The 15,297-nt window shown below is 40.8% G+C and overlaps 1 protein-coding gene across 1 annotated transcript in view; it reads left to right on the top strand.

Moving 5' to 3' along the window:
• LOC126455501 (tubulin glycylase 3A-like) overlaps positions 1-15,297 on the top strand; it is a 156,904-nt gene that overhangs the window by 75,535 nt on the left and 66,072 nt on the right. Inside the window, exon 6 of the mRNA XM_050091251.1 lies at positions 3,411-3,624. Within this exon, the coding sequence (XP_049947208.1) occupies positions 3,411-3,624 (214 nt within the window). The remainder of the gene's footprint in view (positions 1-3,410; positions 3,625-15,297) is intronic.

Below are 15,297 nucleotides of genomic sequence, written 5' to 3'. Positions count from 1 at the left end.
AAGGGTAATGCACAGCTTTTTTGTAGTCGGATTTTCTTTTCTCTTGTAATATCCACATATGTGGTGATGGACAGCATCTTGTGAAAAAGAGTCCAAGTTTGTTATGTGTGGTTCTGTCCTTCTCTTCTTTCATGGTGTCAGCAGTCTGGATGAACTCGGCTCTTCCTCTTCTGCACAATATTTCTCCTGACAGATTTTGATAACCCTATTCTTGTGTATCTTCAAGGCATTTGCAGTTCTTTCAACTATCTTTGTTAGAGGCAGTAGAGTTGCACCATTGTCTCTCTCCTTCTTGAAACATTCCCACACTGAACACACAAACTCACGTGTCTGACCATGCAAAACATGAGCAGGTTGCTGAACTTGCATTTAGCAGCCACACTTTTTTGCATACTTCCACTACAAGCTTCAAACACTCTGCAGGGCAAAATAAAGTCACTGCACAGAGAAATAAAGCACACAATGAAATGGACCACAACTGTCTGTCACCAGCCGTAAGCATCATCTGCAACTGGCTACAGTAGCCGCTATCTGCAGTAGCGGAGAGATTTGACAGCGATGAATGGAACAGGAGGTGCGGCCAATTGCATTTTCTGATTGGGTATTGCTGTGGCAGCTGTCCTGTGAACAGCTGGGTATCAATCTTTGTTATTCTGGAGCAGGTATGGTTGCTTTCATTGTTATTTTCTTACATCTTGGGTCAGTATGGTAATTTCATTGCAGCTTGGCATCAGTATTAATATTTACTGAAACTTACTTCCTTTCTAGTACTTCCCAGACCTTCCTTCTACAGACACTAACAAATGCCTTTTCTATGTCAAGAAAGACTATCACAAGGTCTTCCCCAAATTCATAGTGGTGCTCCTGGACCTGCCTCACTGCAAACGTGAGATGAACAGTTGACTTCCCAGGTCTAAAGCCATGCTGTTCCTCTCTCAATTTGTTCTTGACCCTTGTTCAGATATTTTCTCCAGGATCTTTTCACATACCTTGGCACAATGTGGTATCAGTGTGGCACCTATATTTTCTTCAATTCTTCCTACTCCCTTTCATGAATATAAGGACAATTAGTGCTGTCTTCCAATCTTCTGGTGTGTCTAGAAAGGTGAAAATTAAACACATAGCACAGCAGGGCACAAGCAGTCATTGTTTTCATGGTACATGTGAGAGAAAGGAGGAACGCTTGACTATACATACTTAATCACATATACTGAAAGCCATCCATTTCAGGTTATCCACTTATCTAGATGTTTAACAAACCCACATAATATAGAAGTAGGCAGGCTGGTTCAGCCTCCAGTTTGGATCAGTAGAGATAGAATACTGTAGTTATGGACAAGGAAAGAAACAAATCACTAGTGATCTTGTTGAACGTACCACTCTGGTATTACAACAGTAAAACAACAGTCTCAGTGTGGAGTGGAAGGTATGCCAAAGCAAGCTGGGATACTTTTACTTCCATCCTTGTTTTGCCATCTGCCTCCTTAAAATTCATTCTTTCACTTTTAACTAATCACCATTAACATACATGAGTGTAATCTGCATTGTCATAAAATAAAAGGGTTAGCCCTCTGTTTTAAATAATATAATGCCAGATCTAATTTTGTGCTTAATTTTAGGTACGTAATTGATTTTTTAATTTATTTTGACTATTCCTAGTTAATATCTTTTGTTATAGGGTGAAATCAGTTATTGTTTTGTAACTTAAATTCTAACAAATATAAATTTTGTACTAATTATAAACATTTGGAAGACGAAATACTAGTAACCTTAAAATTTGGCTCTGTTTGAAAACATGTTAGCAAAGTCAGTCCTTAATTAATTCCAAAGTAATTAACAGTTTTGTCAAAAGTATTGTTTGCTAACAATATTTGTTAATTTCATCATTTAAACAAATAATTTGGATTAAACTTTGTAGTAGAAGAAACAGTTAAAAAGAACCAATTTTTGATATATTCAGTTACTTTAACGAGTTAAGTTTTAATTGTAATTTGTGTAAATTAAACATCAAACAATGTGTAGTTTCAGCACCTATTATTGTAAGTATATATAAGGGCCTGATTTTTGGTCCTGAGACAGTCAGTCCACGACTGAGTTTCAGGCAAGAAACCTGTGTTGGTTAGAACAACAACAATGCATCAACTTAACTGTGAAATAAGTGTAACAAAAAGAGGCCATCGTCAAAACAATGACAGTGTCTGTTAAATTTATTTGAAAGACTGTGAACTGTGTGGTTAGGTTGTTACTGCTCGCAGATGTTCAACAGTAAACTATTGTAGCAGTATGTGGATTTTCACCTGCAAACTTGTTAATGAGGCTTACAAAAAGTTACACTATAGTGCACTGGCCAAATAACTGTGTAATACTTTGGGGTTGTGAACAGTGAAAGTAAAGAACTGTGAAACGCAGCTGCGCATCTGTCAGCTACATCATTTACAGTAGGCAGTACTATACTATTTTTTCAGCCAGTATCACAATGAAGTATGTTGACACCGAGGACAATAAATGAAGAAATAAAGCATGTGAATGTCACAAAGAGCTGGAGTTAGCTGTCATGTGTTTATTGATTCTTATATTTAGGACAAGTGAACAGCATTTATTATAACAACGGCAAACCAAATTAATGGTAACAAAATTGTGAGAAACCACAAAAGTGAACTTGCTTTTGAATTGAAAGAATTAATTACATCCAGTCTGTCTTTAAACTTTAATAACACACTTTCTTTTACTTTAAGAAGAACTAAACAGCAAACAATTCATTTGCAGCCTAATTAATATATCACACAGAAGTTACATAATGCTACATAATTAAACAAGGTACAATACAAAGCAACACTACAAAACCATCTCAGTTCAGAACAGTAATGAGTTCTGTCAGTGACTTCATTGTTACCAGTCTGAGGACTGGCAGAAGTAACAATGAGCACAGTCATTAACAAGAAATAACATGTGTACAGCTCAACCTACAGCATGCCTGTGCTTGAACATCCACATCATCGAAACACTTTGATGCATTCCCATTACAAACAACTGCAGTTCAATGAAGTCCAACTTGTATATTTCACACAGAAGATGTAGCAGACCATCTTGCCGTCTGATGTTACACCAGCATGCAAACAGCACGCTTTCACAAGTAGTTGCGTTGATGTACAGTAGTCCACCATTCACATATGAATTCCCACCTCTGGTAGGCCATGCTTCACAAAAACTAAGACCAGATTGTGAAATTAAGATCTGAAATCCATTCCTATCAAATTTAAACGCACTGTCTTGACTACTACACTGCTACAGTCAGCTAAAACATTTATAGATTGGATTTCTAGATCAGTTTAGTTATTGATTTCATTTCAATTAAAATATTGTCTCTAAATATTGTACTGGCTCATTTTCTGTTTCTTGTTTGTTTTCAGACACTATATGCAACTGCCAAGACAATGCTTATAAAAATTCGAAAATTTTGGCCACAGATTGATCTTGATGGAATGAATAATATATGGATACTAAAACCAGGAAATAAATGTCGAGGCAGAGGAATTCAGCTGGTTAATAGGTTAGAGTCTGTACTGCACAAAATAAATCCGGCTGTCATGAAAGAAAGCAGATATGTGGTTCAAAAGTACATAGGTATGTTAATATATTACAAACATAACTGCTAAAAAAAAACTAAACCTCTTATTAGGTACTGGAAAACAAAAAGGAAACAACACTCACTATAAAGAAAACAAAAATTTTCAATTAGCATATGAAAAATGGAAGTTCTTTCAATCTATATTTAGACTCAATATTCAGAAACATATGTGGATATAATATCTTATCTGACAGCTTTATAGGTAAGAAAAGTCTATACTATTTTTGGTTTTTCATGATTCCTTCAATTACAATAAATTATTTCATGCATGTATGAACATGAAAATTATTATCAGTAGGTGTACACAAAAAGTCATTCAGAACATGACATTCCAAGCCAAATTCCCAGTTTACACAATTTACAGCTTTCTGAGAATGTTGTACTCCTGAGAAGAATAATTTTATAATAATATACCACTAAATGATAGTATTAAGATGTGACATGAGTATTGCTTTAAAATTTGTTGTTTTTGTTGTTAAAACAATGGCAGCTCAGAAAGTGGCCAAGTAGTTAACATACAATACAGTGAGCATCAAAAGAAAGTGTTTTGTAGAAAAATGGAAATTTCACATGAATGTTTTTAGTTGATGATTTTTTCATGAATTTCATATTAATCATCTCCAGAAATACTGCTTACTACAAGTTTGCATGATTTGACCATGGTCGTGCTTCCATGACAAATTAGTAAAGGCTGACAAAAATCTGCTGTCATTAAAAAAAGCCATTTGCAATGAAATAAAGGCATCATTAACCATATTGAAGACTGCAGCACATTCAATTTTACCAAGCATTTAGTTTTGGACCTCTTTCCAATAAATTCCTCACATTTTAACCAAAGCTCAAAAACTAGCTAATGTTCATTGGTGTAAGGAATTACTGAAATAATTCAACTGAGTAAATGCAAACCACATACACAACATCATAACTGGAAGAAAAACTTAGAAACTGACCAGCATTTAAATGTTTTGGTATTCTAAAATGAACCAAAACCAACCAAAAGTTGTGTGTTAGGAAACACTTCCGAAAAATATCACGTAATTTTTGGTTATGTTGGAGACAGGGCAAACCGAATGGCATGCAACAATTTATGTGCCCCAAGTTATCAATGAAATTAGGAAGTCCACCAGCTCGATAACTAATTGAGTCTTTCCAAAACTATGTTTTTGAGGTAGTGCAGTGCAAAAGTACACATGTCAAAAAAAGTTTTGCATCACCCTGGTTCCCAGAACTCCTGAAGATAGATGTTGACTGTGGATACTGTATTACAGACACAGTCCCTTTGACTGTCACTAAACCCACCCAAAGATGTAAACAACCATGCATGAGTAGAGCCTATTAGACAGAAGGGGTCCGACAGCCGATCAGTTTCAGTCATTTCGCCAGGAAGGAGGTACGCAGCTTGTGTCGCCTGTAGTTCAACCATGCCTAGATGGTCAATACCACAGTTTGATCACATCTGCATTGTTACTTTGTGCCAGGAAGGGCTCTCAACAAGGGAAGTGTCAAAGCGTTTCGGAGTGAACCAAAGCGATGTTTGGACATGGAGGAGATACAGAGAGGCAGGAACTGTCAATGACATGCCTCGCTCAAGCCACCCAAGGGCTGCTACTGCAGCGGATGACCACTACCTATGCATTATGGCTCGAAGGAACCCTGACAGCAATGCCACCATGTCAAATAATGCTTTTCATGCAGCCGCAGGATGTCGTATTATGACTCAAACTGTGCGCAATAGGCTGCATGATGCACAGTTCACTCCTGACGTCCATGGTGTGGTCCATCTTTGCAACCATGATACCATGTAGCGCGGTACAGGTGGGTCCAACAACATGTCAAATGGACCACTGAAGACTGACATCACCTTCTCTCCACTGATGAGTGTCACATAAGACTTCAACCAGACCATCGTCGGAGACGTGTTTGGAGGCAACCCGCCTTAGACACACTGTCCAGCGAGTGCAGCAAGGTGGAGGTTCCCTGCTGTTTTGGGGCGGCATTATGTGGGGCCGACATAAGCCACTGGTGGTCATGGAAGTTGCTGTAATGACTGTACAATATGCGAATGCCATCCTACAACCAATAGTGCAGCCATATCAGCAGCACATTGGTGAGGCATTCATCTTCACGGACAACAATTCGTGCTCCCATCATGCACATGTTGTGAATGACTTCTTTCAGGATAACGACATCGCTTGACTAGAGTGGCAGGTTCTCGAACTCTCGGAACCAAGGAGATGCAAAACTTTTTTTGATGTGTGTAGTTTCCATGAATAAGTGCGAATCTTTACAGAAGAATGTAAATTTTTATGGCAAAAATTTTGAGAACAATAAAATTATCTGTACCAAAAATAATGTTTTGCTTTCATTATTTTAGTAAAAATTTAAGTCTGTAATGTTTCTGCTGCTAGTGGTCACAAGTGAACAGCTCAGGTATATGGAACACACAAAAGTTTATTGAAAACAATTTCCTCAAAAATATTCTCCACAATGAAACAAAAGAAAGGGTGGTTTTTCGAAAGTTGATGCTATCCTTCTGTAAATGTAAAAAAAGTAAATGATGGTTTGTAAATAACAAAGCCACTTAACACTTCCAAAATTAGTGAATGTCTTAGGAGCTTTGCATTAAAAACACTGAATTAAGTTTTTAAAGTCACATGCCTTTTAATGATCAGGATTGTGAAGTCCTAATAACTTTAGTTTAAAATGGAAAAAAAATAAGTTTCTCACTTCAGTTTTAAAATAAAAGTCCAAATCCAAGTTTCAGTCAAGAAGAATACACACTTAACAACTCTTGTGATTTATTTTACTGGAAAAGTATTGAGAACCAACAGTAATGAAATATCTAAGTCTGACAGACTTCCAGTCTGACACTATCTTGTCAGGTACATGAACAACAGTGTAATTATATCAAATCTCAATGAATACATTGCTGACCACTTAAGAGTCCCAGGTCAGGAGGCTTGCTGTCTAGAAGTTGATGGCTCAGCCGTTGGTGTGGTATAGTGGAGATTTCAGTTTTCTGGCTGCAACAGAACTGTTCTCTGGGGCTTGTGCACCAATGTAAATACTCATGTTGTGGACAGATACATGCAGTTTGGGCACCATCTGGTGACCTAGCTGGAATGTTGACACCACCCTCTGCTGATCTGGCCACAGAATTCTGGGGTTGCAAATTTCCATGATGTTGTCTGCAATATAGGGGCTGAGCACACTGCAACTGGTATGAAAAATAAATTGTGCATTTTTCCATTGGTGCCTGATGTTTAGTGGGGCACTATGGCATTCCTACTGCATCCCCCCCCCCTCCCCACCCCCGCCCCTCCCATTCATTGGGGGCGAGAAAATGGAACCCCAAGTGAAGTCCTCAGGTGGCGACTGGCACTTGCTGGCCGCATTGAATATGATGAGCCAACCATTGGATGGTAGGCAGGCCCCCATGCTTGCAGCAGCAGTGGCCTGGACATCTGCCAGGCGTGACTGAGTGGACAGGAAGGCAGGCATAGGGCTGCTGGTAAGACTGGCAGCAACAAATCTGCAAGCTGTCGAAAGCCAATCTGTAAGGAGACCATACACATAAGTGACAGACTGGACACAGAGGGCATAAAAGCATGGAAAAGAAAATGGGAGAAAAATCATAAAATGGATGCAAAAGCCCTAGAAATGCACAATTTGTCTTGCACAGGCACCTAGAGTAAGTCTTGTTGTGCGGAAGCCTGAAGGAGGGAAAAGTGCAGTGTAAAAGCATGTGTAAGGGAAAGGTGTGGTGCAAAAGCACCTGGAGTAAAATGGTGTTGTGCAGAAGAACTTGGGAGGGATATGTGCACTGTGGAAGCTCTGAGGAGGGAAATTTGTGTTGCAGAAGACTGAGATTGTTGTGCAGAAGCCTTTGGGAAGGAGACATTAGGACACTGGTCATATAAATACGCACAGAAAGAAACAAAATGAATGTACATGGAATAAGAATGGACTGGGCCATGCACAGATATTGGGAACAGGTAGCGGAAGACCTCCAAGGTAGAGTAGAAGCAGATGAAGAAGGCAGCACTGCATCCAAAGGAGAAAACAGCAGTGGTGTAGTCCAATGGCAGCAGACCCTAGCGGAGCAATGGGTACATTAGCAGGAAGCAGCCAGCATTGAGACGGCATCCCCACAGTCCAGTGGCTCAACAAGAATAAGAGGCAGCACCAGAAGTGGTGGTGGTTGGAGGTGATCAGTCTCAGCAGTGCAGCGATGGCAGCAGCTGGGTACTTCTGGAGTCACTAAGGTGCCAGTCAGTGCTCTGGATGCTGTGTCAGGAACCATCAATTGCAGTCAAGTCAGGAGAGCAACCTCACCAGGCAGTCCTGACATCATGGGATAAGCTATCAAATCCATAATGTGGCACTGCATCTGCCACAGTAAACATATCGGACAAGACTCACAATGTACACAAACCAACCACAAACATTAGTTTCTGTAAACAAAGTGAAAGTCAGAGAAACCAAAAGAGGCACATGAGAAATTGTCCACTGTGTGCTAAGGAACCAAGTCAACAACAGTATGAGTCAGGAAATGCACAGGTGGCACAAAAACCACAAGACAGCAGAGAAAAGGAAACAACATCAAAAGCACTATAGACCTGAGTGAGAAACACACTAAGAACCACAAAACTTTGTCCTTATTGCCAAGTGATGTGTGGTGAACAAGAACAGAAAAGAAACAGTGCAAGTTCCACAAAACAGTAGAAGAAAAATTAGAACACATGCAAATCCCATCCTCATTGCCAATTGATGTATCTGCCACCGGCAGGCACAATTAAACATTTACATTTCATTTATTTTTATGGAACTTGAACTTCTCACAGTGATTATGTGGCATTCTTAAGAGCCATAAGGAAGGAATTCCTCTTAGGTCTATTGAAGTAATATCAGACAATGTAGCAAAACAACTTGCTGCTCTATTGAGAGCTCTTCTAAGTCAGTGTGTGCATCACTTTAGAAATTCAGATGATTCCATATGATTAGAGTGATTGTGTTTCACTGATATTTTAGTAAGTTTTGATGTGGTCTCTCTCTTCACTCACATTCATCTGTCTGATCTATTACAATTGTAACTGGTGTTAGGTTTGATGATGAATGAACTAATCCATTTCAACATTATTACTTTCATTTCCTTTCATGATCAGGCAGATGAAGTTGAAATGTAGACCCCTTTGTTGCCTATTACTGCTTGTTTTTTATGGAAGATTTTGTAGAACATTGCTCAGAAGTCATTGGCACTGAAACCTGCATGCAGTTTAGATGTGTAGGCAATACCCTTGTTACTTAGCCTCATGGCAATGGGAATTTGCACAGCTTTTTTTTAGAACATCTCAGTTCTATCCACACAAATGATTGCTGCACTATGTAGGTGGAAATGAACAGTTGCCTTCCTATCCTTGATGCATTAGTTAATAGGAATTATAGGGACATATGGTGTATAGGGAAGCAACACACACTTATCTGTATCTTCAGGCTGATAGTTGTCACCATCCAGCTCAGCATGAAGAGGTGCTTCATACCTTGGTTTAAAGGGTCCATTTCATCTCAGACCTGAAAGATTCTCAGATGAAACAACCCACCTTGAAGTTACATTTCACTACAATGCATGTAGCAAGGGACAGATTAGACTTACACTGCATTGTCAACCAACTATGAGAGAATAACAATGTGGTGCCTAAGCGTACAGCTTTATTGCCTCAGGTAGGCAGTATTTAGAATGGGGTTAGTTGCATTCTGAGGAAATTTGATGTGAAGTATTGTTTTTCAACCACCATATTTTAGGAGCTGTAAAGGGTGATCTTGGTTTGTGTAAGGTAAATAGTTCCAATATCATTGGATAAGCCATCAAATACAGGGGTATTAGCCCTGTTATGTGTACAGATGAACTTCTGTAACATTTTGAAAGTAGGAGATGAGGTACCAGCAGAAGTAAAGCTGTGAGGATGGGTTATGAGTCATGCTTGGATGGCTCAGTTGATAGAGCACTTGCCCATGAAAGGCAATGGTATCAGCTTGAAGCTAGGGTCTGGCCAGGTAGTTTTAAATCAGCACACACTACTATATGAGATGCATTTGTAGCATGTCATGGAGAACCTTGCCTTTGTACAGATCATCCAATGGAATATAACAACACATAGACTGTGGCATGCACTTCTAGTCAGTGGGATAGTTTTATTAAGGAAGCTGTTGAAATTAAACTATTAGTGATCTTATGAACAGAGATGAATGTTTTTTGCTTAAATTCTGCCTGCAATCCAACTCTCACCCACATCAAACAACAGAGGGGCTGAGTTAGCACTACTTATTCACCTGTCATTAATGTTTCACTATAGATAACTGCTGGTGTTGGTTATCTTTGGTTGTGTGGTGGCACTGTTAGTTTACAGTGTGTTGTCTTTCTTTGTATGACATCTTTTGTTTCTGATTAACATAGCTCCATCCACAGATGTTTTATGATGCCTTGTGCAGCAAATTCTCTTTTCATTTGTGTCTTGAAAGTTACGGGGTATTCATCTGCCAGAATATGGGTGGTTATTGAGGACATTACTTGGTTGCATTCCTGTAAATTGTTTAAACAGTTGGATGTGTGTCTGGTACTTACATTTGATGAAAATCTTTGGACAGGTCAAGGCATGTAATAGTGATACATTTCCCACTTCACAGAAGCTCTCCTGCATATCTAGTGGGACTAGCACTCCAGAAGGAAAGGATGTTGTGGGGAAATGAAATTTGGAACATAGAATATGAGGTATTGGTGAAAGTAAAGCTGTGGGGGCAGGTTGTGAGTTGTGCTTGGACAGGGCATTCAATAGATCACTTTCCCATGAAAAGCGAAGGTCCCGGGTTCAAGTTTTAATCATCCAGGAAGTTTCAGATCAGCTCACTCTCCACTGAAAAGTGAAAATTCATTCTGGAAACAGTCTCCCAGTCTGTGGCTAAGCCATGACTCCAAGATATTCTTTCTTCCAGGAAAACTAGTCCTGCTAGATATGCAGGTGAATTTCTGTGAAGTTTGGAAGGTATAAGATGAGGTACTAACAGAAGTAAAGCTGTGAGGACAGGTTGTGAGTCATGCCTGGATAGCTCAGTTGGTAGAGCACCTGCCCATAAAGGCAAAGGTCTGAGATTCAAGTCATTGTCCAGCCAGGAAGATTCAAATCAGAGCAAACTTCACTGAAGAGTGAAAATTCATTATGCATGGAGGACTCTCCTTAATAATTCTAAAACAGTAGTGAAAGTTGATATTACCTCTCTTCCTTTCTCTCTCTCTCTTTCTCTCTCTCCTGCTCACTCTTCTCCTCCTCTTCCTCGTCGTCCTTCATGTTCTTATTCTTCTTCGTTTTCCCCTGAAAAATTGTTGCAGTATGGAAAGAACTTTATATTGGTATAGGAAATTTGAGAGCATCTTTTGACAAAATTTTCTAGTATTGTGGCGATTTTGAGGGACCTAATTCAAGCCTGCTTCTGCAGCTAAGTAGTCAATGCATCTGACTGCCATGCAGAAGACCAGGATTCAGTTCCTAGTACTACCAGGAATTTTCCCACAGTGGAAGGAATAGAATGGGTTATACTCAGCTTTATGATGCCGATTGAGGCTGTACTTTAGTGAGAAGTAGCGGCTCCAAGGCCTGGGAAACTGACAACAGCTGGGAGACTGGTGTGCTGACCTAATGCCCTCCCATACTGCATCCAAATTACATCATAGGCAGAGGATGACATGACAGTCAAAGGATACTGAATGATGCATCAGGGCCAGTATATAGAGCTGTTTATACAGTTTTTGCAAAAGGCAGTCTACGTACATGAACAATGGAGTTTACTCAAAACAAGAGACAGAGAGAGAAACCTACAAGATGCTACTAGGAACAGGGCAAGCAATCTTAAGTCTGTATTCCAAAGAAACGTCCAGTCCAATACATGTCAGAGTTCAATCTATTAGAAATAATCCACTAGAATGACACAGTAGTCAAAACAATATCAGTGGGAAGCACTCCACTGTTCGCATCATAACTGCATGGGCTAGCCCTGGGCCAGCTTATACACAAGAGAATGGTGTGATCCTATCAGAGGTTTCACATGAGACAAAGCACTGTCTGAGTAATGGTGCCATGACATTCAGTGGTAGAGTTGTGCCAGCTACTCAGTTTCCATGGTAATGTTGGGTGGTGCCACTACATCCCTTCCACCCCAAGCAGCAACTGCCTTGAGAGAAGATGAGGGTGGTGGAAGTGACACTTATGGGTGTCGCTGCAGCAGGCTGAGGCAGGACAAGGTATGATGGGAGATGCTTAAGTCACCACAGGACTGCAGGTTCTGCTGGTGTCTGAGGAGCAGATGGTGGAGGTGAAATTGGTTTTAGTGATGTTGCAGAAGTCTGTGGGGTGGAGGTCATTCTGTAGATCCAGGGTGGGTGGCACCCAAACTGATGGGCACACACTTGTGCACCCACCCAGAAAGGAGAAGCCTTAGTGGCAGTGTATGCCAGCAGTGGCCAAAGTATATTCAATAAGTTCAATAGGGTACATTGAGAGCAATGATGAACCTGCGTTGCCTGGCTATGACTTTTGGTCATTATGGGCATGTGAGTTGCTAGAAAACTACAGAAGGCTTTAGGTGCATTGCTAGACATTTCCTTGCAGGACTAGATCTTGAAGATTTGGATAAAGCATTCAGCATGTCTATTGGAGGCTGGGTGAAAAGGCTTGGTGCAGAGGTGTTGAATCTTGTTATGGACATGAAACCTATTAAAGTCACAGCAGATAAACACCATCCCATAATCAGAAATCCAGGCGTGTGGGATGCCTTCTGTGGCAAAGACTTTTCTGAAGACCATGATGGTAATGTCAGTAGTGACCTAAAACTTGCAGAATACAAAATGGAAGTCAGAAAGCAAATCGGCCACAGTGAACTCCATGAAGCCCAAAAATTGGCTAGCAAAATCTATGTGTATATACTCCTGTGGTTTTGCAGTGTCAGTGCATGTGAAGCAGCATGATTAGCCTCATAGGAAGGACACTAGTTGACAAGGTTCACTACCTCAGAATGTATATGTGGCCAGAACACATGTTGTTGGGTTAAACTTTTCATCCAGGAGATATCCCAATCAGTAGTGTCAGGAGGCACTGCACGCCCACCTGAGACTAACAACAACACTCCTTCCTTTAGGTGTAGCTGGTGCCACCTTAGGTGCAAAATTGGGGCCTGGGAATTGTGTGTGGCCACCTGTGTTGTACAAAGTGAAGAAGGTGGCATAATGTCAGGTTCTTGTGGGTGACAGCTGCAACTTGACACGATGTTAAGGAGAAGATGGAAATACTCTAATCTGGGTCTGAATAAAGCCGGAAACACACCTATTCATGTTGGCTGAAAGCTGGGTCATGTCCCATGGGGAACTGGGACAGTGCATCCACATTTGTGTAATACACCCCTCCTCAATAGTGGATAGAGTAATGAAAGTTAGACAAATACCTGCCCAGATCTGGAGGTGATGGACAGACCAATCTGGTAAACAATGCTTTCAGCCAAAGATGATGACTGATGGCAATGATGTCTGATGTGATGGAATTTCTGTCTGTAAAGCAGTAATTTAAATTTCTGAACTGAATAAATAGTATCTGTTGGAGAATAGCATTACTGAGAACCAGAAAAGGTCTTAGAAGTATATGTGTTAGGACACTTGGTGCCATCCGGGTATTTTGAGACAAGACTACACTGATACTGTGGGGGCATGCATCAGACGATACTACCAGAAGCAAACCAGTTGTGTACACTGTTAAATGTGGTACCCATTTAAGACAGTATCTTAATGCATGGAAAGGTTGTTGTGAGTGGATAAGAGAGTTCTGCTAGGTTTTCAATGAATCTGCCATAATATTTGATCTGCCCAGAAACACTTCTAGGTCTGTGATGTTCATAGGAGCTGCACTTTATCAATAATCCTTCACTGGTTCCAGCCAATTTGCCAAGAGGTTAAACCCTAAATATGTCAAGGAAGGTTGCATAAAAGAACACTTGCACATGATGATGATGATGTTGATGATTTTTGGTTTGTGGGGTGCTCAACTGCACGGTCATTGGCACCTGACTTGCACATCATGCATTGAAGTCCTCTTGCTGGCAGTTTCTGGAACAAAAGCTCAAGATTGTGAAGGTGCTCCTCTGGAGTTACAGCTGTGACCAAAATATTGTTGAAGTATGCAACACAGTTAGGAATGCCTACTCATCCATTTTGGGGTATCCTGTTTGTCCAGTTTCAGGAGGAGAGAAATGCAAAGTGGCAGGGGTCTATTTATCATTGGCAGTTCAAAAGTACGGTGAATGATGGTACCCCATACGGAAATGGGAGCAAGGGACAGGAAAAGACACCAGGTGCACTCAGTATGTATGCTGGGGGCTTTAGTCAGCAAGTTAAAGAGGATGTTCTAGCAGCCATTAAGGGAACAGGGTGAAACGAACTGCAGATTGTGGTGCCTGTTGGAAAAAATTATGCAACCAAAGAAATTAATATAAATCAAGCCCAGGTGGGTGGCAAGAACCAGTGACATGTCGTATTGCCAGTTCCCACCTGCAGAGTTCTGAGAAACTGGTGTCAAGGGGAGAATCCAGGTGGCTTGTGTGATGAAACAGGCACCAAGGTCATGACTGCTAGATTGTAGAGCATGCTCTGCAATAGGATACTGTGTATCACAGGTGGCTCTCCCTTTGATACTATGCATTTTGCCAGTTACAGGACTGGTATAGACGGTGGCAGGTGGGTGCATGAGGTAGTTTTACACCTGGAACAGTCGTGGGGGTAGGAGCCATAGAGCAGGGAAATGGTTCCAGGAGAAGCATAGTGTGTGACCAGGCTATTGCGGGGAGGGTGTGGGGGAGGGGTGGTACGAAAAGCTACTCTAGGTGCTGTGGGCAAAATGTCAGACAGAATGAACCACATTTCAGGGCATCATTTTAGGAAGTCACAATCTTGCAAAAGTAGGTGATAAATAAATTCAAAACCAGGATAGTGCTGAGTGACATGAGATGTACTCCTATACTGGTTTTTGGAGGGATTAGCAGTACCATGATTGGATGTGATGGCACAGGAAATCTGGTTTTGAACTAGGCTGGTGGGGTAGTTACATCCAGCGAAGTATTGCTGTAAAGAGCCCATACCTGAACAAATAAATTTGTCTCAGATGCCAAGAGTGTAAGGGATGGAATGTTTTGACAGTTGTCATCCTTTTCCTTTCAAACATTCCCTCCCACACAGCCTTGGCATTTGAGGCAAACGTATTTATTCAGGTACCAGTTCTTTACACCAATTCTTCACCATTCTCACCTCAGCCTTCATTTGACATAATTATCCCACCAGTCTAGTTCAAAAGAAAATTTCCTGGGCCATCACATCTAATCATGGCACTGCTGATCCCTGTAAAAAACAGTACAGGAGTACACCTCTTGTCGCTCTGTACCATCTTGGTCTTGAACACATTAATCATCTATTTTGGAAAGGCTGTGACTTCCTAAAATCATGCCCTGAAATGAGATCCATTCTGTCTCACATTTTTCCTGCTACATCTAAATCCCCTCCCCCCACCTCAGTTCCCCGCTCCCCCTACTCCATCAATCTCCACAATGTCTTAGACAGACCCGATGCTCCTTCTATACCC

This window comes from Schistocerca serialis, chromosome 2, assembly GCF_023864345.2.
Source record: "Schistocerca serialis cubense isolate TAMUIC-IGC-003099 chromosome 2, iqSchSeri2.2, whole genome shotgun sequence".
In the NCBI taxonomy this organism is placed as follows: domain Eukaryota; kingdom Metazoa; phylum Arthropoda; class Insecta; order Orthoptera; family Acrididae; genus Schistocerca; species Schistocerca serialis.
The sequence above is the reverse complement of the archived record's forward strand: the minus strand, read 5'-3'. Positions and strand labels throughout refer to the sequence as shown.